At 41.9% G+C, this 25,793-nt stretch overlaps 2 protein-coding genes across 4 annotated transcripts in view; both read left to right on the top strand.

Annotated features, from left to right (window-relative positions):
* MAML3 (mastermind like transcriptional coactivator 3) overlaps window positions 1-25,793 on the top strand; it is a 570,316-nt gene that overhangs the window by 458,566 nt on the left and 85,957 nt on the right. The gene's annotated exons all lie outside the window — the stretch shown is intronic.
* On the top strand, window positions 3,126-5,122 carry LOC138175091 (isocitrate dehydrogenase [NAD] subunit gamma, mitochondrial-like). Its single transcript, XM_069105404.1, is given in 1 exon segment — window positions 3,126-5,122. A coding segment is annotated over 1 exon segment (1,176 nt). The 5' UTR covers window positions 3,126-3,791; the 3' UTR covers window positions 4,968-5,122.

Genomic DNA, 25,793 nt, shown 5'->3' with positions numbered 1-25,793 from the left:
GCCTTTTTGAGCCTCCTTTGCCATTTGAGTCAGTCTGTTTTTTAAGGTATTATTTTCTTCAGTCAGGCTGTTGACTCTCATTTCATAATTTTCTTGCATCGTTCTCATTTCTCTTCCCAATTTTTTCCTCCACTTCTCTTATGTGCTTCTTAAGGTCCTCTATGGCCTGTAACCAGCTTGTATTTTCCTTTGAAGCTTTTGGTGCAGGAGTTCGACTTCACTGTTTTCCTCCTGTTCCATGCCTTGCTCCTTCTTATCCCCAAAATAGGAGTGTGATGTTGGAATCTTCTTTCTGCTTTGTTTCCTTTGCCTGCTCATTTTGCCACTCAATTATTTGACTTTTGGGCTTTTTGCCACAGTAGGACTCTGCCACCAGAAGACAGGGGAGTTTTTGTCCCAAACGCTGAGGTTTCCTCAGCTGCCGGAGATATTAGATGGGTGCCCTCTCTGAGGTCTTCACACGCTCTGGCAAGCTGGACACACACCCCGAGACCTCCACCCTAGACTGCAATCCAGATCCAAGCAAGTTAAAGCAAGAGCAATTACCCCTCAGACTGGTGCTTGGTCCCCCTACACTCTGCAGGCCAGGAGCTGAAGCCGCCACGCGGAGCTGGCAGGCTGTGCTGGTGTCTCAGTGGTTTCTCGCCCCGGGGGTAAAAGCCACGCACTCCCACTTACTGGGTCCCAAAGTCCAGACTGCACTGGCCTCTCACCTCGTCCTTCGCATGTATGTATTGATAAATCTGGAAATAGCCACAGCTGCTGCTGATCTGGAATCCCTCTGGCTGGCGGCTGGTCAGGCCTGCCCTGGGGCTAAAGCCTTGGTGTGGGGCTGGGCTTGGCTCCCAGAGTGCTTTACTGGATTCCTGCTGGCCTGCCGGGCTGTCCTCAGCGGGAGGTTAGCTTCTCTGTGTCATTTTGTGGGTTCTGCAGCTCCAAAGTTTGTTTAGGGTCCCCTTTTTACATGGATTGGGGAAGGTGGAAGCCAGAGCTGTGGGAAGGTCGTGCTTCTACTCCACCATCTTGGCTCCGAGCTGTGTGACTTTAAGCACATAAATTAACCCTGTTTGCCTCAGTTTCCTCATCTGTAAAATGAACTGGAGAAGGAAATGGCAAACCACTCTATTATCTTTGCCAAGAAAACCCTAAATGGGGTCACAAAAGAATCAAACTCAACTGAAACAACTTAACAAAAACAAAAGTCTCCCCTGAAGTTTTGTTTTATTCTCGATTATCTATCCCATTTCTCTCTCTCACTTCTAAAAAGAATCTTCTATTCAGCTAATCTGAGGATGCCAGTTCCATTCTGCCTGGGGGAGGAGAGGGGCATGCAAGCTTCTGTCCCCAGATTCACATCTGACCTCGAACTGGAATGTCCATTTTTCTTGGTCCACGTATTCACCATTCTGCCTCAGTTACCTCTGGATAGATCTCAAGCCTATCTCAGCTTCCCAAACTTTCCACTTCTGTCTAAGCTTTAACTTACTCCTTTCTACCCTTATGTATAACTATTTTACATGTCTTGGGTGATGACTAACCATTACTGTTGCAAATGTTCATTCCTATCAAGTAGATATGGTCAGAGGCTATTCATCGATGACTGGCAAAGTTTTATATTTAGTTATAAATTCGGTTTAGGTTAGGAATGACTTGTTTTCCCATAATTCCCTATGGGAGGCAAAATAAAAGTTTAAGTAAGGAACCAGAGTGGTGGTGTTTATTAGTGTCAATTCAAATGAGTTTAACATATGTTTATTCATTTTATTTTATGTTTCAATTAACAAGCATTTATTTTCTCCCCTTCCATCCTTCCCCCAACCTAAAAAAAAAAAACTTCTAATAGGTGTAATCAAGCAAAACAAATTCCCCCATTTTTATCCATGTCCCAAAATATATCACCCTTCTGGCAGGAGGTGGAGTTGCATGTTTCATCAGCAGTCCTTGGGAATTAATGGTTTCTCACCTCATTGATCAGAATTCTTAAGCCTTTCAACATAGATTTATCCAGTGCCTAGTATTGTAAGGCACTGTCCCAGGTACTGGGGATAGATAAAAAGGCAAATATACAAAGACAGTCCCAGGCCTCAAAAAGTTTATATCCCACTGGAAAAAAAAAGTAGCATATACGCAGATGAGGAAATACAAAGTATATACAAAGTCATTGTGCATTACTTGCAAGAGGGGGAGAACCCTCACAAGTAGGGGGGTCAGAAAAGACTGTGTGCAGAAGGTTGTGCCAAAGCTAAGACCTAAAGGAAGCTGGAGATTCTACAAGGCAGAATTGAGATAGCAGAGCATTCCCAACATGGTGCTCACCTATGTAGAACTATGGAATGTCACATGTAGGGAGCAGCTTGTGTAGGCTAACAGATATTTCCTAAATGCTACTGTGAGGAGAGTACAAATGAATTTAAGGTTTTGTTTTGGACTGGTGCTTTCATTAGTGTAAGGCACTCTTGCTAAGGACATTTCACCTACCTATGCAGATCAGCAACTGTTTTGCAATGTATAGTCAGAGGCCCTAAGAGGATAAATGACTTACCCAGGGCCCCACAGTCAATGTGTGTCAGAAGCAGGACTTAAAATCCAAGTTCTCTTAATTCTGAGCATGACACTTTATGTACTACACCTGGGCTGGCTTTCAGGTCTGAGGAACTCGAAGAAGAAAAATAGTCCAGTGCCTGCCCTCAACAAGCCACATTCATAGATAACTTCAGGACAAGTCCCAAAGGTGAGAAGTTCGTAAAAGAAATTTATTTTGGCAAACAAATGGTGGAATTGCTAAGACACAGAATATGAGAACAAAGGCAAAATTCAGAAAATATAAGATGAGTTCCATAGTAACAGGATTTAGCTCTTACGTACACATCTTCTTTTATTGCTCAGATCACCAAGAAAGGGAGGTAAAAACAGAATGGTTATCAGCAATGTTATCTTTATACAGAACCATAACTAGAGTTTAAGGTGGCTAGGTGGCACAGGGGGGATAAAGTCCCAGCCCTAGAGTCAGGAAGACTAATCTTCCTGAGTTCAAAACTGGTCTCAACACTTACTAGCCATGTGACCCTAGGCAAGTGATTTAACCTTATTTGCCTCAGTTTCCTCATCTGTAAAATGAGCTAGAGAAGGAAATGGCAAATTATTCCAGTATCTTTGCCAAGAAAACATCAAATGGGGTCACAAAATGACTGAACAACAACAAATAACTAGAGTTAGGTGACCAGGGTTTTGTCCCAAGGTGATAAAATTTAGAGGATACTAAAAGCATTTACATTCCTGAATCATTTTTAAAAAGAGAGAACTTAACCCCTAGGTAGCAAAAATATTAGTTAAAATAGCAGTCTACCAAATGGTAGTCTTTCCCCACAGCTATTCTCATCCCCTCCCCTCTCCATCTGAATTATCTCAGGTGCCAAAATTTCTAGTTACAATTCTGCCTTAACACAACTCCCTGAGACATTTGGCCTTTTATTTCTGCCTGTGGAAATTTCTGATTTTACTTTATAAGTAAAGATGTTAATGGTCTAATTATTCTTATTTGAAGGACCTTTGCAAAGTGGCAACTTAAAAGAAAGTCCTGATTATTCAGCTTGGGTTCTGATGGTGAGAAAGTCTGACAGTCTGGGCACCATTTGGTTGGTGCTTAAATAACCTGCAGTAGAAAAATAATTGGATAAAATTAATAGCTGACTTTAAGGAATGACTTCTCAGAAATAGTCATTGATTCATTTGTTTTTCAACATTCCCTCTTGCAATACTACTTGGAATTGAGCCAGGATTCACTTTCAACCATGGTGACTAAGGTGGTGATGGCCAGCAGCACCACGAAGGCCACCTTAAAGCTAGGGGCTATTATCCTCCCTTGGGAGGTTTTAGGTGCCCAGGAGGTCAACTGGAGGGGCTTCTCCTCACAAACAATTCCTCTGTCTGCCAAGTACGGAGGCTGACACACCGTGACCATGATTCCTGGGGATGGCGTTGGACCTGAGCTCATGCTGCATGTCAAGTCTCTGTTCAGACATGCCTGTGTACCTGTGGATTTCGAAGAGGTGCAGGTGAGCTCCAATGCTGATGAGGAAGACATCCACAATGCCATCATGGCCATCCAACGCAATCATGTGGCTTTGAAGGGAAACATTGAAATCAACCACAATCTGCCACCATCTTATAAGTCCCGTAATAACATCCTTTGCACCAGCTTAGACCTTTATGCCATTGTCATCCATTGTAAGAGCCTGCCAGGTGTGGTGACTTGCCACAAAGACATAGACATCCTCATTGTCATGGAGAACACAGAGGGCGAGTACAGCAGCTTGGAGCATGAGAGTGTTTCAGGCGTGGTAGAGAGCTTGAAGATCATCACCAAGGCCAAGTCTCTGCACATCACTGAGTATGCTTTCTTCCTGGCCCAGGAAACTGGGCTCAAGAAAGTGACCACCGTGCACAAGGCCAACATCATGAAACCAGGAGATGGCCTCTTTCTCCAGTGCTGTAAGGAGGTGGCTATAGGCTATCCCAACATCACTTTTGAGAGTATGATCGTGGACAACACCACAATGCAGCTAGTATCTTGGCCCCAGCAGTTTGATGTCATGGTGATGCCCAATATTTATGACAATATCATCAATAATGTCTGTGCTGGCCTAGTTGGGGGCCCCAGGCTTGTGGCTGGGGCAAATTATGGACGTATATATGCAGTGTTTGAGACAGCAACTCAGAACTCAGGTAAAAGCATCACCAATAAGAACATCGCCAACCCTACGGCCATCCTGTTGGCCAGCTGCATGATGCTGGACCATCTGAAGCTCCACTCATATTCCACCTCAATCCAGAAGGCCATCCTGGCATCCATGGACAATGAAAATATGCAAACTCCAGACATTGGGGGCCAAGGCACCACCTCAGAAGCCATCCAGGATATTATCCATCACATCAGAGTCATCAGTGGATGGGCTTTGGTTTTCTAGCCCTTGACTGCCCTGCCAGCCGAGCTCCGCCTCCACACCCCCTCTGGCTATGCTGCTTATTTATTGGCCCCCTAATACTTGCTGTCAGATAGTCTGGGGAGGGGGCTCCTCCTCCTTGATCCAAGTGTGCATTCTGTTCCCCTGCTTCTTAGATTATAAAATAAACAACTGTGTCCCCTTTCAAAAAAAAAATACTACTTGGAATCTAACTCTAGAACTACATCTGTTATGGGTAGGTGAGTGTAACATAAATTAATTCCATTCCTAAAGTATATGGAATATGGGGTTTGTTTTTTTTAAGTTTTAATTTCCATCATCATCTGTGATTTCATTGTCTGAGACAGATCTCAAGACTTGCCTTACAACTTCATTTTTTTTTTTCAAATGTCCTAAGGGATTGCCATAGGCTCAGAGACATTAAATGATTGGCCTGAATTCAAGCAGCTTACTCTCATTAGCAGAAGCACTATTCGAACCCAGGTCTTTCTAAAGCCACATTCAGTAGTCTGAGCATTCTGCTGGGCAGAAATTGGTGATGTTTCATCATTTCCTACATAGCTGCTCCTCAGTCAAGTTCCCTGCCTCTAACCTACAATAGTGATATTCTCCAACAAATCTGACAAATTATAACTTTCTAATGCTAAAAAAAATCATGAAGGCAATCTTGAAGATCACTAAATATGTATTCTTACATGGCTTATCCAAATGTTTACTTATGTAATATATACACACCCATATATATGTATATGTGTGTATATATATATATACATATATATATATATGTTATTCAGTCGTTTCAGTGATGTTTGACTCTTTGTGACCCCATTTGGGGTTTTCTTGGCAAAGATATTGGAGTGATTTGCCATGTCCTTCTCCAACTCATTTGACAGATGAGGAAATTGAGGCAAACAGGGTTAAGTGACTTACCTAGGATCACACAGCTAGTAAGTGTCTGAGGCTGGATTTGAACTCAGGAAATGAGCCTCCTTGACTCTAGGCTCTATCCAGTATGCCATCTAGCTGCTTCCATATATTTGCCTACATATATATGGAGGTATCTTTTTTCCCAGTTGTTAGAGATTTCTAGTATCTATTCCACACTCCTTCCCTCCATCCTCACCCTGAAGCCACTAGATATGGCCAACATATGCATGAAATAGTATTTGTCATCAACCCACTGACCCTGTAAATCAGCAATGCAATATTCACAATGCCTGCGGCAATTATCCATATGCTGATGTGGTTATCAATCACAAAATATATCAGGCTTTCTATATGGGAGATAAAGAGAGAACATTTGTTAAAACACCAAAAGACTGAGTCCCAAAACCAAAGTCAAAGCCATCAGAGTAGTTATGAAATTGGCACAGGTAGATAAAGTAGAAAGCACCCACATTCTCAAGCCTTTAAAACAGAACAGGCTACCTCAGGCAAAGGTCTTCCTCTCCCCACTCACAGCAACCACCCTGTGTCCAGGAAATGTGCTCCTAGCAGCTCTGGCCCCTGGCAGTCCTCAGCAGGGGTCCTTAGCAGAAATTCTGGCTGGCTCAAAAAGGGCTTCGCGCCTCCACCTCTACCTCAGCCACTAGCACTACCACGGCCACTGCCTGTGCTGCTGCTGCCGCAGTTGCTGCCACTGCAAGAACTCTAGCTTGGCTTCTGCTTCCTCTTGCCCCACCCCTTCCTGCTACATCAGCAAGTCCAATGGGGCATGGAAGATCTTTAAATCCCATAACCCTTACACCCTGGCATGATCCAACCTTCCATAAAGTTGTATTTTTGAAGCTTCTTAGAGCCCAGGCCAGTCCTAAGAGTGAAAAGTTAGTTCCAGCTTGGTCTCTTGAGTTTAAGTCCTGAACATCAAAAGGTCTATCTTCCACAAGGCCAGTCATTCATGATTCCATAAAGCATCCCCTGAAAGGCACCAAAATGTCATTCTCACCCTATACCAAGGTTTCTTCTGAGAGCAGCTAAGTGAGTGGCACAGAGCACCAACCCTGGAGTCAGGAGGACCTGAGTTCAAATTCTTCCTCAGACACTTGACACACTTACTAGCTGAGTGACCTTGGGCAAGTCACTTAACTCCAATTGCCTTGCCTTCTCCCCTCTTAAGAAAGGGGGGATTTCTTCTAGCTTTGCAGTTAAGAACCAAAAGATTTTCCATCCCACTAAAATATTTCACTAGCCTTCTCTCTTCTACCCCCTTCAGGGCTGGGTGGTAAAATAAATGAAATTGGTATTGTTTACTACTCACCCACCCAAAATGAGTGTTTGCTTTGGACAAATAATTGCTTATAAGTGTAGGTAGCCTGCCATATTTTTTTTAGTCATCATGCCTTTCATTTTAAAAGCATAGAAACTGACTTTGGTTTTTCAAGTACAGACAAAACCAGAAGTGTTTTTCTTCCAGTTTGCTTGGCAGTGGGGGAAGCTGGGCCTAAGCATGGCAGAGAGTTTGGCACCCTTTACTGCTGAGACTCAAGAGTAGAATTGGGGACCTTCTGGTACTCATACCTCTTTCCTTTAGTCTTCCTCTGATTCAGAGTCCTCTCTAAACACAGATTTTCTCATTTTCCTTAACTGACATATTTCTTTCTTCTTTTCTTCAATTCTTTCTTATCATTATCTTACTAGTAAGCATCCAAATTCACAGGGGAGCCCCATTTTACAGAAGGGTCTATTCTCTCTCTCTCTCTCTCTCTCTCTCTCTCTCTCTCTCTTTCTCGCATACACAGTCCTCTGCTCTACTCTCCCCACCCTTCCACTTAAGACAGAGGAGACAGCTAATAAGTGGATGAGTTTAACTAGGGGTTCTTAATTTGGGGTCCATGAACAGTTTTTTTTTAATGTTTTGATCATTGAATATGATTAGTTTCCTTTTTAATCCTAAGTGTGTGTGTGCACGTGTGTATGTTTTTTTTTAAAAAAAAAAACATTATTCTGAGATGGAGTCTGGCAGCTTTACTAGACTGTCATGTAAGTCCAAGACACAAAAAACAGTTAGATAGAGAATTGGGTTTTAGACTGTTTCCAGCCCTCTACCATCACTATGTTCACCATTATTCCCCAGGGAGTTTATGAGAATGTGGGCATGTTCCATAGAGGGTGATGGGCACTGTATTTAAAGTATTAAAAGAAAAAACCCAAAGTAGTAGGCCATTGGGATCAGGTTTAGAAAGAGGGAAGGGAGGCTCATTCTGTACTTCAAGCATTTCTGAAATGAAAATGACATTTGTGATCATTTTCATGAAGGTGCATAGAGGTACTCCACTGTGCCTTTTAAAAGGAAGAATACATATGGCCTTTGTCAAGTGGTTAGATTTTGTAGCAGGATTTACACTTTTTGTGTGATCACCATTTGGTCTCCTAGTTCTTTTTTCTCCTGCTCCCCTTTTTTCTTCCCTTTGTTCTACTCCTGACACGTGGGAGAGTAAATATGAAAGTGTACCTGCCGCTGTGTAAATATGAAGCACAGACTTCAAGAGAGCCCTCCCTCTGGAAAGAGCATAGCAAAACCCAACAGCTCAGCTGCCGTCTCTTTTCTGACTGCCTTAGGTGGGAGGGAATCCGTGTCATGGGAAGAGTGGGTTCCGGTGTCTCTGGAGCTGAGAGCCTGGAGCTGTTCATGTGCAGGGGAGACAGAATCAGACCAGGCCTTCCTTCCTCCCCCATGCTCACCTGGCTTTTGATTTATAAGCTTCGACTTGCAAAGTACTTAGTGTGGCCCTGAAATCAAGGGGAGGGGGGTTAACAAGATTTTTTTCAGATGTCTCAATTTTCTTCTCTGTGCTGGGGAATAAAGTCAAAACAATCCAGCTCTTCTCGTGCATATCTCTCTCCCTCACCCATGAACATTTGTCTGATTTAATTGACTTCTAGTTACCACCCCCTTAAGAGTAGGATTGCTGTCTTTTGCTAGCAACAGCTCAGGGTATTGGCCAGAAGTGCCATGTTCTGATGATGATGAGAGCTAACATTTGTACTGAGCTTCAGGGTTTGCAAAGCACTTTGCAAATATTATCTCATTTATCCTCTCCACTCTGAGAAGGAGGTGCTCTTATTATCATTTTCCAGCAGAGGAAACTGAGGCTAACAGAGGTTAAGTGACTTGCCCAGGGTCACACAGCTATTAAGTGTGTCTAAATATGGATATGAATTCACATCTTCCCAACTCTAGTTTTTATACTTTCTCCACTGTACGCTGGTGCTGCTGCTGCATTTAAAAGAGGTGACCCGTGGATTTGAAATCCGTCGGAGGAGCTGGGTTTGAGTTTCTGCTCTTCCATAGACTTGAGAAAGTGGCTGATCTTTTTCAAATGTCACTTCCCTTCTTTGAGACTCAGTTTCCTCGTCCATCAGATGATGAGGCTAGACCAGAAGATGATCTCCAAGGTCCCTTCCAGATCTAAACTATATGATTCTATTAATGTTAAATCTAAGTAAATATAAACAGCTGCAATTTAGTAAAGAAATTCTGGGTCAGGGGCATAAGGGTCAGGGACTATTAATGTGCTGTCCTCTAAGTAAAACTTCTGCTTTCAGTTCTTTTTGTAGCAGCCGTGATGCTTTGCACCGATTCATCCACACTCCCTCCTCCTTGTGACCAATGGCATGCACTTGCAAGAAGCTTTGCCAGGGTTGGGGTACATGCATTCTGTGTCCATGAAATACAGCAGAGCCCAGTAGCCTGTTTGGGTTTTGAAGCCTTGCCCTTGACCTTATTAGTACCCCCATTCTAACCACCTGAGCTAACTGATCCTGGACTGAGTAATGAAGCCAGTTTAATCCACTTGATTTGTTTTCTCACTGTGTGTCTGGCTATGTCAATATATCAATGATCTGCAAAATGAGAGGGTTGGGCTAGGTGCCCTCTAAGGCCCCTTCCAGCTGTAAATCTAGGATTTGAGATTTTATTGTATAGGAGTGCTCTCTGCCCACACAGATTGCTACAATCCTTTAATTTAGGCCCTTGATCCTAGAGCATTACTGGGGACTCCAGAAGTTTAAGCAACTTTTGGGGGCTCACAAGTGTCAGAGTTCAAATTTGAACCCAGGTCTCCCAATTCCATCACTCTATCCAATACACTAAGCTTCCACTCTACAAACTGGCTCAATGGATATTAAAATTAGAAAAATACAAAGTGGATTGGCTCCGATTGGGTGTGGACAAGCTTAGAAAAAGAGTTGTTTTGTTCATCTTTGTAAAAATGTGGAGATTACCTCTCTCAAAGTCCTAGAAATCGTTGTGTTGGTTTACTTTCATTTTGAATTTGGGAGGGAGTCAGGGTAAGGATATGAACAAATTTAGAACCTAACAGAAATGTCAGTCTCCAAAATGCTTTTCGGTCCTGTTGAGTTTCATGGAAGCCATATTTTTAGTGGGGTTAGCCGGGAGTTTTATCTCACTGACTGTGGGTGATGTGATAAATCCGTCTGTGGAGATATGGAGGATAAATAATGCTGGGAAAAAGCACTTTGTTTTCATGATTGGTGCTCCCTACCTATGAAATGCCTTGTCAGGTAACAACTACAACTTGTGGCAAAGGGAATACATATGGGGTTGAGGGTTGGATTTGCAAAACACTTTATAATACTTAAGCTGGAAGTACCAACAGAGAAGAGATTTTTACTTGTATGTCTACCATGTTATATTTATTGGACTGGGATTGTTCCATGGTGATGGGGAAAATATCCAACGCTGGATCGCCTTTTACAATGTGTTATCTCTCAGAGTGACCTGTGAAGAAAGATAGTGTTGTTATTCCCATTTTCAAGATGGATCCTTTGACTCATAGAGACAAATAGACATTTCCCTGTGATGAATAGCAACACCAGGAGAAACTTGCAGCCCTGTATCCCAAATCTGACTCTGTCCTCTGCCTTTTCGTGCCCCCAGTCAGAAGTGAGAATTAGTAGAGATGTAGCAGGGTAACTGTGCCTCATGCTACATACACACTCGGGAATATTGTTACTCTTGGATATTTCCCAGCTGTGATTCTTGGGCTCTGTGGGGTTCATTTCTCCCTAGAATCATAAAATTATAAGACGAAAGGGACCAATGCAATTAAGTAATTCAGTCCCCTCATTTTATAGATGAGAAAATTGGGTCTCAGACCTGCCTAGTCATAATAACCAATGTTTATATAGCACTTTAAGGTTCACAGAGTATACACACTATCTCATTTCATTCTGCTGAGCTTTGTGAGGTAGGGGCTGTTATTACCCCTTTGTTATAGAGAAGGGTCTTAGAGAAGAAAAATGATTTGACCAAAGTCACACAACTAAAAAGTGTCAGAGGCAAGATTCAAACCCAGATCATACAGATTCCAGATATAGCACTCTCTCCTCTTTACCACCTCTCAGCCAGCTTTTCAGGGTCACACATCTGTGCCCAGATAGTTAATGATGGAGCTGATTCTAAACACTCTGGGACACTGTGAACCCCATTACACTATCCAGTTTCTCTCCAAGTGAAGTTCTTCCTGCAGTCAGGCATAGCTGTGAATGTGACGTAGGGATGTCAGAGGCCTCACACTAGTGGCATTTGGACCGGCACCAGCTCCTTCTCCTCAGGTGAGAAGGAAGACTGGCCCCTTCACTAGATTTCACATAAATGAAATCTACATATGTATGTGTACAATGTTGTGACTTTCATTACCTTAAAAATAGCAAACAATCCATATATAAATAGAGCTTCATAACTGCTAAACCTCGCATGAAGCATATGTGATTTTCTACAGACCATAGAAAGAAGCAGATATGTGGATAGCAGCAGAAGGAAGAACAGATTCAGCTCCCAGTTCCCAGTTCTGATCCCTAAAACGCCCTCTCTTATTTAAGCTGCTATGACGCAAAACATATTTTGAAAAGCAACAAGAATAAGTAGATTATAATGAGACATTATAATGGATAGTGTGATCAGGTCTTTTTTTTTTTAATGACTGGGTCTCCCCATCTTACCAAAGCTGGAAATTCAGGGGCTACTCATAGCCCTATCCCACTTCTGGTTGGCTTGGACTCAACTTGCCTCTGTTCAGAAAAGTTGGTACCCTCTTCTCTCCTGTTCCCAGAAGTTTGCAATATTTGTTGCCAAACAGTGCCAAGCTCATCAGCATTGGGCCCTCCCAGTGTGGAAGCTCTTCATCAACACAGATGACACCTGTCTAATATGTAAGTTTTTTGGAGTTACCTGAGGCAAGGCATGTAGAAGTTAAACGACTTGTTCAGGGTCACCTAGTAGGTATCAGGAGTAGAATTCGGACAAATTCTGGGCTACATTGGGCTAAGTTTGGCAGCAAATATTGTGTGATTAAATTGACTCATGGTATGTCCAGATTCTCAAACTGTAGTAATATTACATGAGATTCTACTACCATATGTGACTTTAAAAGTTGTTAAATATCTAGATAACATAGCTAAGTGATGAAATGGATAGAGTGCTGGATCTGGAGTCAGGAAGACCTGAGTTCCGATATGGTCTTAGATCCCTACTAGTTGTATGACCCTGGCCAAGTCACTTAACCTCTGTTTGCCTAAATTTTCTCAGCTGATCAAATGGGGATGAAAGGCTCCTACCTCCTAGGGTTATGAGGAAAAATAGGATAATATTTGTAAAGTGCTTAGCACAGTGCCTGATATATAGTAGACGTTTCATAAATACTTATTTCCTTGCTTTCTTGGATTTGAAATCAGGAAGACTCATCTTCATGAATTTAAATCCAGTCTCAAACACTTACTAGCAGTGTGACCCCGGATGGGTCACTTAGCCCTATTTACCTCATTCCCTCATCTAAAATGAACTGGAGAAGGAAATGGCAAACTACTCCAGTATCTTTGCCAAGAAAAACCCAAACGGGGTCATGAAGAGTTGGACACAACTGAAAAAAATGATTGAATGACAGAAAGGGCAACTGAGACAACATCAACAACCACTGACCTATATGCCTATTTTTCCCTCTATATAAAAGTTTAATAGAATCATCAACACACATATTGAGGACATCTTCAGAAAGGGTGTTAGTTAGAAACAAGAAGGCTTTGGTAGGTGCCTTTCACAGTAGACCTGATTTTTACCATCACACAATTGACTGAAAGACATTGAGAAAATTCTGCTTCCAGGCCCAATGTGCATTTCTTGAAATCCACATAGAATCTTTGTACCAGCTGGGCATCATTTCAGCATTCACTGCTGTCATTACAAAATAGCTGTTTTCTTTTTAATCCATGTGCCACATTGCAGCAATTTTCATCAAAAATATATTAAGCCCCTGCTGTAAATTGGCCCCATGCACCCTTATCAGACATGTGAAGCATAAAAATCTTTTTTTTTAATTCTTTTTCCTGGTTGTTCTAAAGCCCTAGCAAGTAGTAACAGTTCGTAAGGCCCTATAATAGTCTGTTGGATCTGTGATCCAAGGGATTGTAAGGAGCCTGCCTCAATATCAAAGACAGACTTTTTTTCCCTTTTGTCTTAAGTACCCACATAGAGAAGACCACTAAAGAACAAAGAGGAAATGAGGAGATTTCAGTTTGTGGTGAAGCCTCATCATGAGAGCACATGCTCAAATCTCCCAAGTTACAAAGACCACCCAGATCAACATAAGCTCCCTAGTGTCTCAGCCTGGCTCATTTTACTTGAAATTCTGCCCCTGAACTCCTTGTGAAATTTGGCTGGCTTTTCTTTAGGAAAGCATGCATAGGTATTAGTCATCTGTGCTGAGGAAAGGGCATTCATAATTCTGGATGAGGGACCATTCTTTCCTGAAAACAATTGAGAATGTAACCAAAGGAGTCTTGACAGCAAAACTGCAGGAAGAGGCTTACAAGTTGATGCAATTTCAAACTCCATTCAAGGAAGTGAGCTGGAAACTTAGTTTCTACTTCCAGCAACCAAGGTAGGTTGTTCTGTGATTATTTGTATTTGTTCAAAAGACAGAATAATAACATATTAGACTAGGTGTCTGGAAAACCTGGGTTCTCATCCTCCCTCTCACACACTTTCTAGCTGTGTGTGACCCTAGACAAGTCATTTCCACTCTGAGCCTTGGTTTCTTCATTTACAAAAGGAGAAATTACAGAGACAAATGTATCATTGCTTCTTCTTGAGGACACAGGAATGACAACCATTCTTAACACGTCAGGGATGAAGGTATCACTGAAGCGACTCATGGGCAATTTGCATTGTATCTATCAGGGACGTCAATAGCTCTATACAGAGCTCCCACATTTGAGTACTTCTCATTCGTTCACAATTCCAAAATCCATGAATTTTTTTAAAAAGCCAACAATTTTCCTTCTGTCATTTCATGAACTAAGAGGTGTATGATATTAATACCAACCCAAGGTTATTGTGAGGATCAGTTGAGATCCTGGATTGAAGGACATCTCTCATGATAAAGTGCCATATACATTTCAATCACAGTTATTATTACCATTAGCCTAATGCTCAACATAACTGTTGCCTAGTGAAAACAAAGAGACTAACTATGTTCCTTAAAAGAAATTGTGCCAGGTATTTCAAAGATTGCTAAATCCAGAGGCAGAAGAGACCTGAGTTCAAACCCGTCCATCACTAACTCTATAACCCATGCTAGGGACAAGTTGTTTATTTTTCAGAATGCCAGTTTCCATTTAATTTCTCTCAGTGCCTATTTCTCTTTATCTGTTATAAGAAAAACAGCTTAGGGTCATGAGAAAAGCACTGACTATCAAGTCAGAGAAAACTTGGTTCAAATCCTGATTGACAGAAAACCTGTATGACCTCAGACAAGTCAGTTAAACTTGACCTGTTTCAGCAGCTACAATAGCACAGTGAATTAGAGCACCAGCCCTTAGAGTCAGGAGGACCTGAGTTCAAATTTGACCTCCGACACTTAACACTCACTAGATGTGTGTGACCTTGGGCAAGTCACTTAACCCCAATTGCCCTGCCTTCCCCTCTCCAAAAAAATAATAATAATATCAATAATAATTTGACCTGTTTTCTCCTCTGTTAAGGAGGGAACTGTCCCAGAAAACCTTTAAAATCCCTTCTAGGGATATGATCCTATGATGATCCTATAACTGATATCAGTTTCTTCATCTGTAAAATGGGAATAACATCTGTAGTGTCTACCTAGGATATCATCAAGAAAAACATTTGAGCAACAAAGGAAATGGTCTGATCTCATGGCACCATCAAGGGACAACCAATGGACAGCCCCTGTGCTTCAATAGTATCCTTATAATGTCAAGAAAAAGTGAGGAAGACCTCTGGCTCATTGGGTGAACACCTTGAAGCAAACTTTTGTTTTGGTAATTTTTTTTACTTTATACTTAAATACAAAAATGAGAAAAGAAAAAAAAAACCTTACAGAAGCAAACTTATAGAAGAAAAGCCTTGGGAAAAAGAAACATAGGCTCAGCAGGCATAAATGTTTATGACCTGCATTGTTGGAGAAAATATCCACATCAGTAAGATCATAGAACCAGAATATTGAAAGTACTTATCTCAAATGAGTAAACAGGTACCTCGAAAGAGATCAGTTGAGACAGTATAGATACATAGATAGATAAATAAATATCTCTATCTGTATCTATAGATATCTTTGGAAATCTTGGAGCACTATGTAAATGTCTGCTATATTTAGAGTGGGAGATATTGTGTCAGTCAATCAACGCACATTGCTTAAGCACCTACTTCATGCTTACACACTGGGCTAGGCTTTGGGGACTCAGGAGTATTAAGTGCCTCAAGGCATTTACATTCGAAAAGAGAACATGAGTGAACACTCCAGTTACCAGAGTAGCTTGAAGGATTTAAACAGAAATCACTTTTGCCATTTAGATGGTTCTGATTTTATCCCTAATACACCAAAACACATTCAAGAAACATTTGGTGTATAATATGCTTGACACATAAAGCATAACCCATAAAATTGGATTAAAATTTGACCAACATTCTTACTTTCAAAACAATGATGATAATGATAGGGATAACCAGTCTTAACTAGGCCTCCCAATTGACTAGCTTGTTTTCTTCTGCTGTTTGTCACACGCCTCTTAGGTATGAGAGGATGGGAGGGACGTTGTAGAGCTGCTAGTGATTGGCTGATTGGTTTGCTTGCTTTTAAATTCAGGATGTAAAGGTAGTGAGTAAATGAGAAATTCTGGGATGTGCTGGCTTTCCTATATTTTAAGACAGTTATTGGCATCCTTGACAGGTATGATGCAAATGCCAGCATCACTTGAGCACTGTCTTCACCTTCAAATTTAGATTTTGTCCTTCCTGGGTCCTTGAGAAGTAGCATTGACACTTGTGTCTTACTCATTTCCTCAGCAGGCCCTCTATGCTCAGGCATTTTCCTCTCTAAACTCAGTTATCTGGGTTGGCAGGAGTCTGGAAGAGGGAAGATGAGTTGCCCTATGGTATCCTTGACCTCATTGCTTAGCTTCTTTCCACAAGAAGGCAGGCAACCTCTTGGAACCTGACCCTCAGAAATTAAGCAATGTAAAGACAGGAGTAACCTTGGCCAGCTCTTCAGAACAGCTCAGCAAAGCTTGTTGGCAGTGCCAGCAGCAAGCATGGAATACAGATGTGCCCCTAGCATTTGACTCATGGAACTGTTGTCAAGAGGCTGATGCTTCCCAAATAGAAGATCCTTCAGGTCACTGGAAAAGCTGGGGTGCCTGAACAAGTGGAGGAAGGAACAGGGAAATTATTTCATGAAGGAGCAGAGAACGAGATAGGAATCCAGAGCCAAAGGAACTGTTTAGATTCTGATGGACTACTTAGTCACTGCAGAGTTATAGGGCACTTTTAAGATGCAGACACCACAGTACAAGGAGACCAGATAGAATAAATTCTCTATTACCTAAGATTTTCTGGTTAAATGAACTGTCTGGCTCAAGAATTCAGTGTATCAAATACATGTGTGCACAAAGAGACTAATTAAAGAGGTGAATTCGAATTCAGTACTAACACTGAAAAGGAATTTAATTTTCCATTGATGATTAAGAAATCACTTCAGAATTGTGCAAGGCCACCATTTTATTTTTGGTCCATACCTGCAAATTCATTGATATAGGAGGAAATTGCCTCTACCAATGGAACAGGAGCAACTGTCCCAATTTCTAGCCCTAGAAGGTTACTTGCAGTACTAAGAAGTGACTTCCATGTTGTGTCTCACATCACAGCCATGACAGGTCAGAGGTTGAAGTTGAACCCAAATCATCTGGAATCTGGCCAGCCCTCAGTGCAGTGCTCCACATTGCCTCTCATCTGTTATCACCGGACTAGAGAAATGCAGAAATACATTTCTTCGCAGTCCAGTGGAATGTAAATTCCTTGAGAGTTTGGGGAACTGTTTGTTCCCTTTTTGTCATTCAATGACTAGCACATCTAGGGCCTAACAGAATCAAAATGAATTGAATTGATAGAAAATTCTGGTTAATTGATACCCAGAAAGAAGGTTGGCTACCAGGTGATGATTTGGGGGCAGGGGTGGGGGATAGGGCATAGCAACTTATGAAGAGAAGATAACAGAGAATTGCCCCTTGGCTCCTTAGTTTATTTCTTGGCCTCCACCAGTTTAGCAGGGCATTCTGTACACAGTTTAGTTGCAGCTCTTTTAGCTTTTGCAACCATCTCCAATGATGACAACTTCAACAGCAGGAGAAGAGTTAGAGAAGAATGTGTGCAATGTTCCTGGAGAATAGGGTAGCTCCCCAGTTCTGTATATGCCCTTTATAGTTAAACATGCTGAAACCTCCTCTTCTGCCAGTGCTGCTTTTTCCCTACCACACTCAGTCCTTGTTTTATTTAAAGCAGCAATCACTTAGGTAAACACATATTGCAGGTACCAGCAGCAAAGAAAAAGAAACATGAAGGTGTTTTGACATCATATATTGCCCTCTCCTCATAGACGAGTCATATCAGTATCAATCAGTGCTCTGCTATGTGACCTTGGGCAAGTCACTTAGCCCCAATTGCCCTACCTTCCCCCCTCCAAAAAAAAAATCAGTGCTCTACTTGCAGGGACAGACTTCCATGTTCACAATAAGAGTAACTAGCTGTTAACCTGGCCCTTGGATTGGTGAGAAAAATAACCATGCAGAAAGCATAGAGGGAGAACAGTGGGCTAGAAAGGGGGCCCAATGGTGAGTTCACAGATTGAGTTCTGGGATGAATCTGATTGAGAGCGTGAAGGCAAAACCCAATTTGGGTTCCAGAGGACAGATAGTGAAACACATATCCTTCCTCTAGATAAAGAAGTAGTCGGTTACAGGTGTTGAATGTTAGATACAACTGTCAGATCTGTTTTCTTCGACGACTGATTTTGAGTGTGTGTGTGTGTGGTGTGTGTGTGTGTGTGCATGTGAGAGAGGGAGTGAGGGAGGGAGAGAAAAAGAGCGCTAGTACAGTAAACAGGTTTTGTTTGAGGGGGTCAATAGGGAGGAGTGAAGAGGTTTTTATAAACTTGTGGCTTATAAAATAAATCAATATAAAAAAATTTTTAAAGAAACTTATTAAAAATAATGTGGACTCTCCAATTGTAGACTTAAGGGAGACAATTTTTGCTTTACTTGACTACAGTATCCATTACTACTTAATAACAAAATTTGCCCTGCGACTTTGGAGAAATCCTTTACATTTATGTCCTATTTTCTCATTTAGTGAAATGAGTAAAAGGACGAGGTTTCTCCAAAACTGTTTCAAGGAACAACAAATGTTTAAAATAGCATAAAGCTTAAAAAACTCAGTGAAAACATATACATTCTTATTATGGGATTTCTCTTCACCACTGTTTCAGAGGAAATGCTATATAACAAAGTCAGGGAAGAATTCCGTGGGAATGTGTATTTTAGATTACTCAATGGATAGAGCTTTAGTATAAATGTCTGAGGAAAGTGTTAATTAAAAGAGTGTCAAAGCAAAATTTCCAAGCTTAATTATTTTAAACTTAAAATGGTATCATGACATCAGTTTAAATCTGTTCACAACCCTTGTTTAAATTACTTTCAATATGGTCTTTGTAAGGTTTATAGTCTCAAAAAAGAAACTGGTTTCCCTGGCTAAAGCGGTTTGTAAAACTTGCAGGTTGCTAAGTGTTGCTAGGGCAGTTTAGCCAGAAGTTTATTGGTTAAGTAAATAACCTGTTGGACTAAGAAAAAAAAAGGAAATTTGAAAGAGCTTTAAGAGTAAAGTTTATTGTTGTTTCTTTACAGCTCCCTTTTTCCTGATTGTGAGGAAGGCAAGGAAGTGGGCTGTAGGGAAGTCTTGGAGGATTTTACAGTATTGGGATAGAGATGCCCTTTTTAACTGTATCTTTCTGCTTCTGACATGTGAAAGAAAGGATAAATAAGTCCTTGGAGCACGGAACCAGGGAGGAGACCATAGGTCTTTTTCCTCCCCCCTAGCAATTGAAAGATTGCCAGTAGCCGAGAAAAGAGAACTGGAGGCGTACCCATAGCTGGCCTCTAAGAGATAAGCTGTCAGGTGGTTAAGGTGATCCAGAGGCTTGACTGCCTCCAGTTCCTGTTTACTCAAAAGAAAAGCCACCAACATGGAAAAGGAAAGGAATGAGAAAAGGGGAACAGAGGAAAGGTAGCTTAGAAGGGGAAGTTTGTCACACAGAGCTTGTGTGAAGACTTGTTAGGATTCCTGGATGAATCTATCCTTTGTGTACACTTTACAAATGAGGAATGTCTTCAGAGAAATTTAGGACTAGAAAAAAGGTGGTGCAGTGAATAGAGCACCAGCCCTAGAGTCAGGAGGACCTGAGTTCAAATCCAGCCTCAGACGCTTAACATAAAAACTAGCCGTGTGACCTTGGGCAAGTCACTTAACCCCAATTGCCCTGCCTTTCCCCCTCCAAAAAGCAAAAAATAAATAAGTATATAAATTTTTAAAATAAAAAAAAGACTAGAAAAAAAGATGAGCCGGTCCCCTAGGGAAAGCAAGGGATAGCTAAGGGTCAGCCCACGTGCCCTGTTGGAGTCAGTATTCACACTGTACCAAGAGATCTAGTTTAGGCTATGGGTGAACTATGGTGGGTTTACAGGTAGACGTGAACAAGAGTCACCTAGGATGGGCAGGCATGAATGGGTTTCCATTTTCATCATTGGTGGGGAGTACCCACATTGATGAGTTCACAACTCAACCCTAATTTTGAAAATATTTGATAACTATTCATTGGATGGTCATTTGTTCCTAATACAAGGATAAAGTCAATATAATGAAAGAGCTCTGACCCTTAGCATCAAACACCTGAGTTTGAATTACACGGCCCGTGGTACTTATTAACTTGTCCAAAGCAAGTTGCATCCTCTGTAAGACCTCAACCATAAAAAGTACATAATAATACTTGCAATACTTTCCTTATTGGCTGTGGTGAGAAAACACTTTATCTAAGTTAACACATCATGTAGGTGTGAACTATTACTGCTGATTTTGATTCTGGTTTCTTGCCTTCTGGCATCTCTAAACAGCATATCTGTGATGCCCCACCCCCTTCCAGTCTTATGATTGTTCTCTGTTCTTGAGTCCTCTGCCTTTAAGATTCCTTCGAAGACTTTGAAGTTGATGTTGGTGGCATAAAATTGCTGCTCCTCCTTCCCTGGTACTTGTGTAAGAAGAAACCTCACATGACATTGCTTATTCCCCACTTTTAGAAACCTGCTGATTTCTGAATGTGCAGAGACAGTAGAGAGTGAAGACTTGGGAGGAGACAGTTAAGCATCTTGGAATTGGCACAGTTAATAAAAAATTAAGGATTGCTAGGAGACACTTCAGGCAAAGCTAAACAAACTGGGGGATTGGATAGTCAGAAAGCAGATGAAATTTAATTTGGTTAAGTGTTAAAGTAATGCACTTTGGGAAAAATAATCAAAACTTCTCATAATCTCTGATAGGTTCTGAACTCATAGTAATGCAATTTAGGAAGCATGGCAGAAGAACTTGGGGAAAATATCTGTCTGGTATGCAGCAGCAGTCTTTTTTTTCCCCCCCTTTTAAGCCAATAGGATGCTTGGGGGGATTTAAAAACAAAAAATAATATAGAAAATTTAAGATGACATAGAAAACATTAGTGCAGTGCTGTGTCCAGTTACCAGAGGAGAGGTAAAAATCCCAGAGATGGGACTTGAAAATTAAGGAAAGTGGCAGGAGATGGGATTTACATAAGCATGCTGACTGAGAAAGGCATTTCAGGGAGTGAATGAAGGAGGTCTGATATAGAGAAGAGGAATAATTTAATGCTTATGATAATTCGGAAAGAAGCCTTTCTGTCTTGGTTCCAGTGTCCTTTAATATAAGAAGGGGACACTTAACTAAATTAAAATGGGAGGGCATTTTAAATGAAGGGACTAGACTGTCTTTAACTAGCAGACCATCAAGCTGTTGATTTTCTCTTTGCAAAAGGGACCAATATCTAATTAAAGGCTTCAGGGTTGCATTAGCATTTGTATATGTCCTGCTAAGAGTGGTGACTGGGTAAGGAAATTCCCCTTGGGCCAACAGACAAGTGTCTGGGAATCACAGAGGATTCTGGTGCAGTTAAGCCTTGTACCTGGCTGGTAAGAGAAAGCTAAATTCACAGGGTTTGTGCCAAACCCAAAAGGCTCCTTAATGTGTTCCTGCTACACAGAGTATAGATTTGGAGGGGACAGAGGGTGTACAGCTATCATTTCATGATTTTGCATTTCTAACGGGAACAGCTGTCAGGAAGAATGGTGAGATGAGTTTGCATCTGTAGAGGACAGAGGGCACTTGAGTCTATGATGAAGGACATTGGCCAGATAGTTGAAGATCAGGGTTGGTAAACAGTGACTGGGAAGAAGGAATATTACACTGATGACCAAGCTCTGGGCTCCCTTGCTGCCATGAACAGCCTACCATCATTAACATGACCCTTAACACCACTCCCTTCCCCCCATCCCCTTCTCCCCTAGGAAACTATAGAGTCCTGTGTTATTCTTTTAGCCACATATAACTCACTAAGCACCAGCTTCCAGCTAAGAAATCAACCTGGCCCCAAAGTGCAGCCCCCTAGTATTGATAGATGTGGCTGTTACTAGGTGATAAGAGAATTCATCTGAAAGTACCTGTGGGCTGTTCTGCAGCTTTTTCTCCATTTAAGTGATCAATTCTGCCTTACAACTTCCAGATCTCACCCTGAAATATTAATTTCATGTTTTAACTATCCACTGTAATTGTACATGAAATGAACAATTCAGGGTGAGACCTGGCCTTGCCCTTTTTATGGTATATTGTTACAGCACTTAGCATGTGCACAATTTTTGATAGCTACTATGCTTTAATTTGGACCTGTGATTTCACTTATTGTGGAGAAACTCCCTCACTGATGTAGACTGGCAACTTGTCTTTAGAAAAATCTTGTGAGTTTAAAGAAGACTGGCAATTCAGGTACCATGTAATGTGATGCTGACGGTAAAAAGAAGAAAATTAATTTGGGGTGGAGGGACCTGTGATTAATCCACTATAGAGGATTCTTTCAATCCTGCAATCAACAATCTTTCTATAATTTGTAAACTTAGTAGTCTCGGGGCTGAGAGGTGAAGGAACTTAGCCAGTCATACAACTAGTATGTATGTATTCCATACTCCCTTTCACCCCATGATTTCACTAGTGAGAAAATAAGACACAAGGGTAAGTTAGTTTCCCCCAAGGTCACAGAGTAAGGCTATGTTAGATTTAGGATTAGACCCCGTGCCTCATTCTCTCCTTTGTTGGGAGTCTATGAGCCCCAAACTCTAATCTGTTTGGGTGAGGACACTCAAAGAGAAGCAATGTTGTGTAGTGGGTAGAGTGTGCTAGAGAGTCAGAAAGACCTAGTTCAAATCTGCCTCCAACACATCTTAATTATGAGAGCCTGGAGAAAAAAAAGTCCCTGCTCTCATCGTGCCTTGACAACTCACTGAGATTCTAATATGAAGAGAAGGTGTATATCTGTACTGGGAGAGGGTGTTTTGTCATTGTTGGAGGGGGCGCGGGATGGTGCCCTATTGCTAGTGAAATCATAGGTCTGAAAAAAACCAATTAAAAGGATCCATCCTGATTAGAGCAGCCTCTCTTAATTAAGGGCCCTGCTACTTTGACAGGGATAGGGGCTCAAAGATCTTAGAGACTGTTCGAGATATTTAAAATTCAGGTAATTGATTTATTGCACCCCTGAAACCAGAATGAAAGGGATTTTTTTGGAGGGGAGGCTATTGGAATGAGGGAACAGAGAGGATAGCGGTTATCTCTGCTGGAGTCCATGTGACTGGTAACCTTCTAAATAGCACCCTAGGGCCCGACGCCAGAGATATAACAGCCCGGTAGCCTCCCACAGCCGGTTCTTTTCAGTGAAACTCGGCCGTACACCGCACACAAAAAGCTTCCTCCATTGTCAGAGCCACTGTTGAAGAAAGAAAGCCGGGATCAGAGTGGCGCGCTACGGTCACAGTTTTATTCCTTCCTCCCAGCCTTTGCTGGAGAATGTAGTCCCGCTGCACTGCTATGGGACACAGTCTGTTGCCTGGAGCCCCCCTGAAATGTACTTGGCTGGTTAATATTTAAAAAACAGTAACAACAATAAATGTAAATAACAATGCCAGACATCCAGCATAGAAAACTGGTGTGTTCTCTGTGAATCAGGTCAACCTGCTGCCCTTCCACCCCCACCCAAGAAGTGGAGCACGGTAGCGACCAGGTAAAAGTGTCTAGATATCAACTCTCCAATCAGAAACTTTCATTTTCAGGCAGTTTTTCTACAGTATGCAGCTGGAGTAAGAAAGGGCTCACTCTAGGGGATTTTCTATACATGCCCCCAGGGCACCAAAATTTAGACATTACTGACAGACCTTGCCTTCTCTCCCCGCCAACCCCCCTCAGGTAGGAACACTGAGCTTTGCACCTAGTTAGCAAGAATAATTAGTTTAAAAAGGAAGCTGCCAGATGTGGGCTCCCTCCCTTCCCCCCCCTCCCTCTAGCGTCCTATTCTCTCTAATTCTTGGACCCCCGCTAGTGCCCCAGGTGAGCCTGTCTTGGCTGCAGCCTCACTCCTGCTGTTGCTTCTCCCAAATGTAGCCTCCCTCGGGGTGTCCAAGAATTAGAGAGAATAGGACTCTAGAGGGAGAGCGGGACCTCTGAGGCCATTTGGCCCTACCCCCTTTTTACAAATGAGGAAACTGAGGCTCAGGAAAGGAGACTGGCTTGCCCAACCTCACACAGGTTAGTGGACGTCAAAGGTGAAATTTGAACCTAGGGCTTCTAACTCCTGAGTTAGTGTTCTATTCTAGGTCTTTTCCCATGGGATCTGAGGTCTCTCTCCAATGCCTCTAGCCATGGAAATGAGTCCTTAAAAGTCTACTGGACTTTTGCCCAAAGGTTGTGATATGAGGTGCTTGTTCTGGGTGTCAGAGCTGCTAGTTATGGCTCTGCCATCATATTCCTCATCAAGTCACTTTTAATCCTGATGGGTCAGCTTCATGCTGTGTCAGTGAGGGAGAGCTCTTTCCAACTCTAAATCATCTATCTGCGGCAGCTGCTTTAGTCAAGTTAGCCCCGGCATTTGGGAAGAGCCAGAAAAACAATAATAGTAGTTACTTTTACAGAGACGGAAACCAACACCCAGAAGACTGGAGTATAACGCTTAGCTCTGTCGAACTTCTGCTCAAGTACCATCCAAGCCACAAGAGGCCCTCCCCAGGCATGAGTGCCAGCCTTCCCTCTGCCCATCACCCCCAAGTTTTTTACTCGGCATTTATTTTTTAAATACTTATCTGTGTTCATATTGTTTCACATGAGCTCTTTCCTGAGGAGAGGGATTGCTTTCCTTTTTTTGCCTAGCACTGTTGCCTGACATATAACATGCAGAGATGCGGAATTGAATTGAATTGAATTCTGTTATCCCAGGGCACTCAACATTGCAAAACCAAGTTTTCTGACTCTGAATCCTCTGTTTTTTTCATGATCATTTCAGAAGAATAGGAATAGGGCTTGTAGGTAGGTAAGGAAGAAAAACAGACATAAGAAGAGCTATGAAAATGTTTTACTGTCTTTTCAAGGGAGAGCCTAGAATAAAAATCTGTGCCCGATCTGCTCAGTGGAATTTGTTTAGGGGCAAGAGAAAGGTATTCTTAGCAAGTGGAAATAAATGAACCTGGTGAGAAGAGAAATGGGTAGGGGAGAACGGAAAGGAAGGAAGGGGAGCCCCTGAGCCTCACTGGTGGCTTTCCTAATACTATTGGGTGATGTAGAGAAGCTGGAAACAGAAACAGGGCTAATTCTGAATCTGCTCATCTTGTGACTTTCCAGGACTGCTTGGAATGCTGTGGAAGAGGCAAGAGAAATGTTTTAGAAGACGGTTTTAGAAACAGGAAATTGGAAGCGTGCTGCTTAAAATACTGTTGGCTCTGTGTGTGGGGGAGAGAAAGAGGGAGTCTGTGTGTCGATAAGAGGAAAGCCTGTGTGAGCGTTTGCAAGCTTCTTGGGGTTGGGGGCAGGAATCAGACAGGCTGGATCTTGTTTACATCCTTCAACAAAAGCTTACTTTGTATGGAATAGCCACTTTTCCTTCACTTTCAGAACCTAGGGATGATTGTCATTATCTTCCTCTTCTTCCTTCTTCCTTTTTCCTCTTCTTTTTTCCTCTTTCTTCTCCCTGTTGCACCTTCCTACTTCTTCCTTTCTCCTTTTTCATTTCTTCCTCCTTTCTTCCCCCACCTTCCTCTCTTTCTTTCTTCCTCTCTTCCTTCCTCTCTCCCTTCCTCTCTTCCTTCCTCTCTTCCTTCCTTCCTTTCTTTCTTTCTTTCTTTCTTTCTTTCTTTCTTTCTTTCTTTCTT

This window comes from Petaurus breviceps, unplaced genomic scaffold (assembly GCF_028583685.1).
Source record: "Petaurus breviceps papuanus isolate PSGF00001 unplaced genomic scaffold, PetGlider_PUasm1.0 76, whole genome shotgun sequence".
Lineage (NCBI taxonomy): Eukaryota > Metazoa > Chordata > Mammalia > Diprotodontia > Petauridae > Petaurus > Petaurus breviceps.
This window is presented reverse-complemented; position numbering and strand designations above follow the sequence as displayed.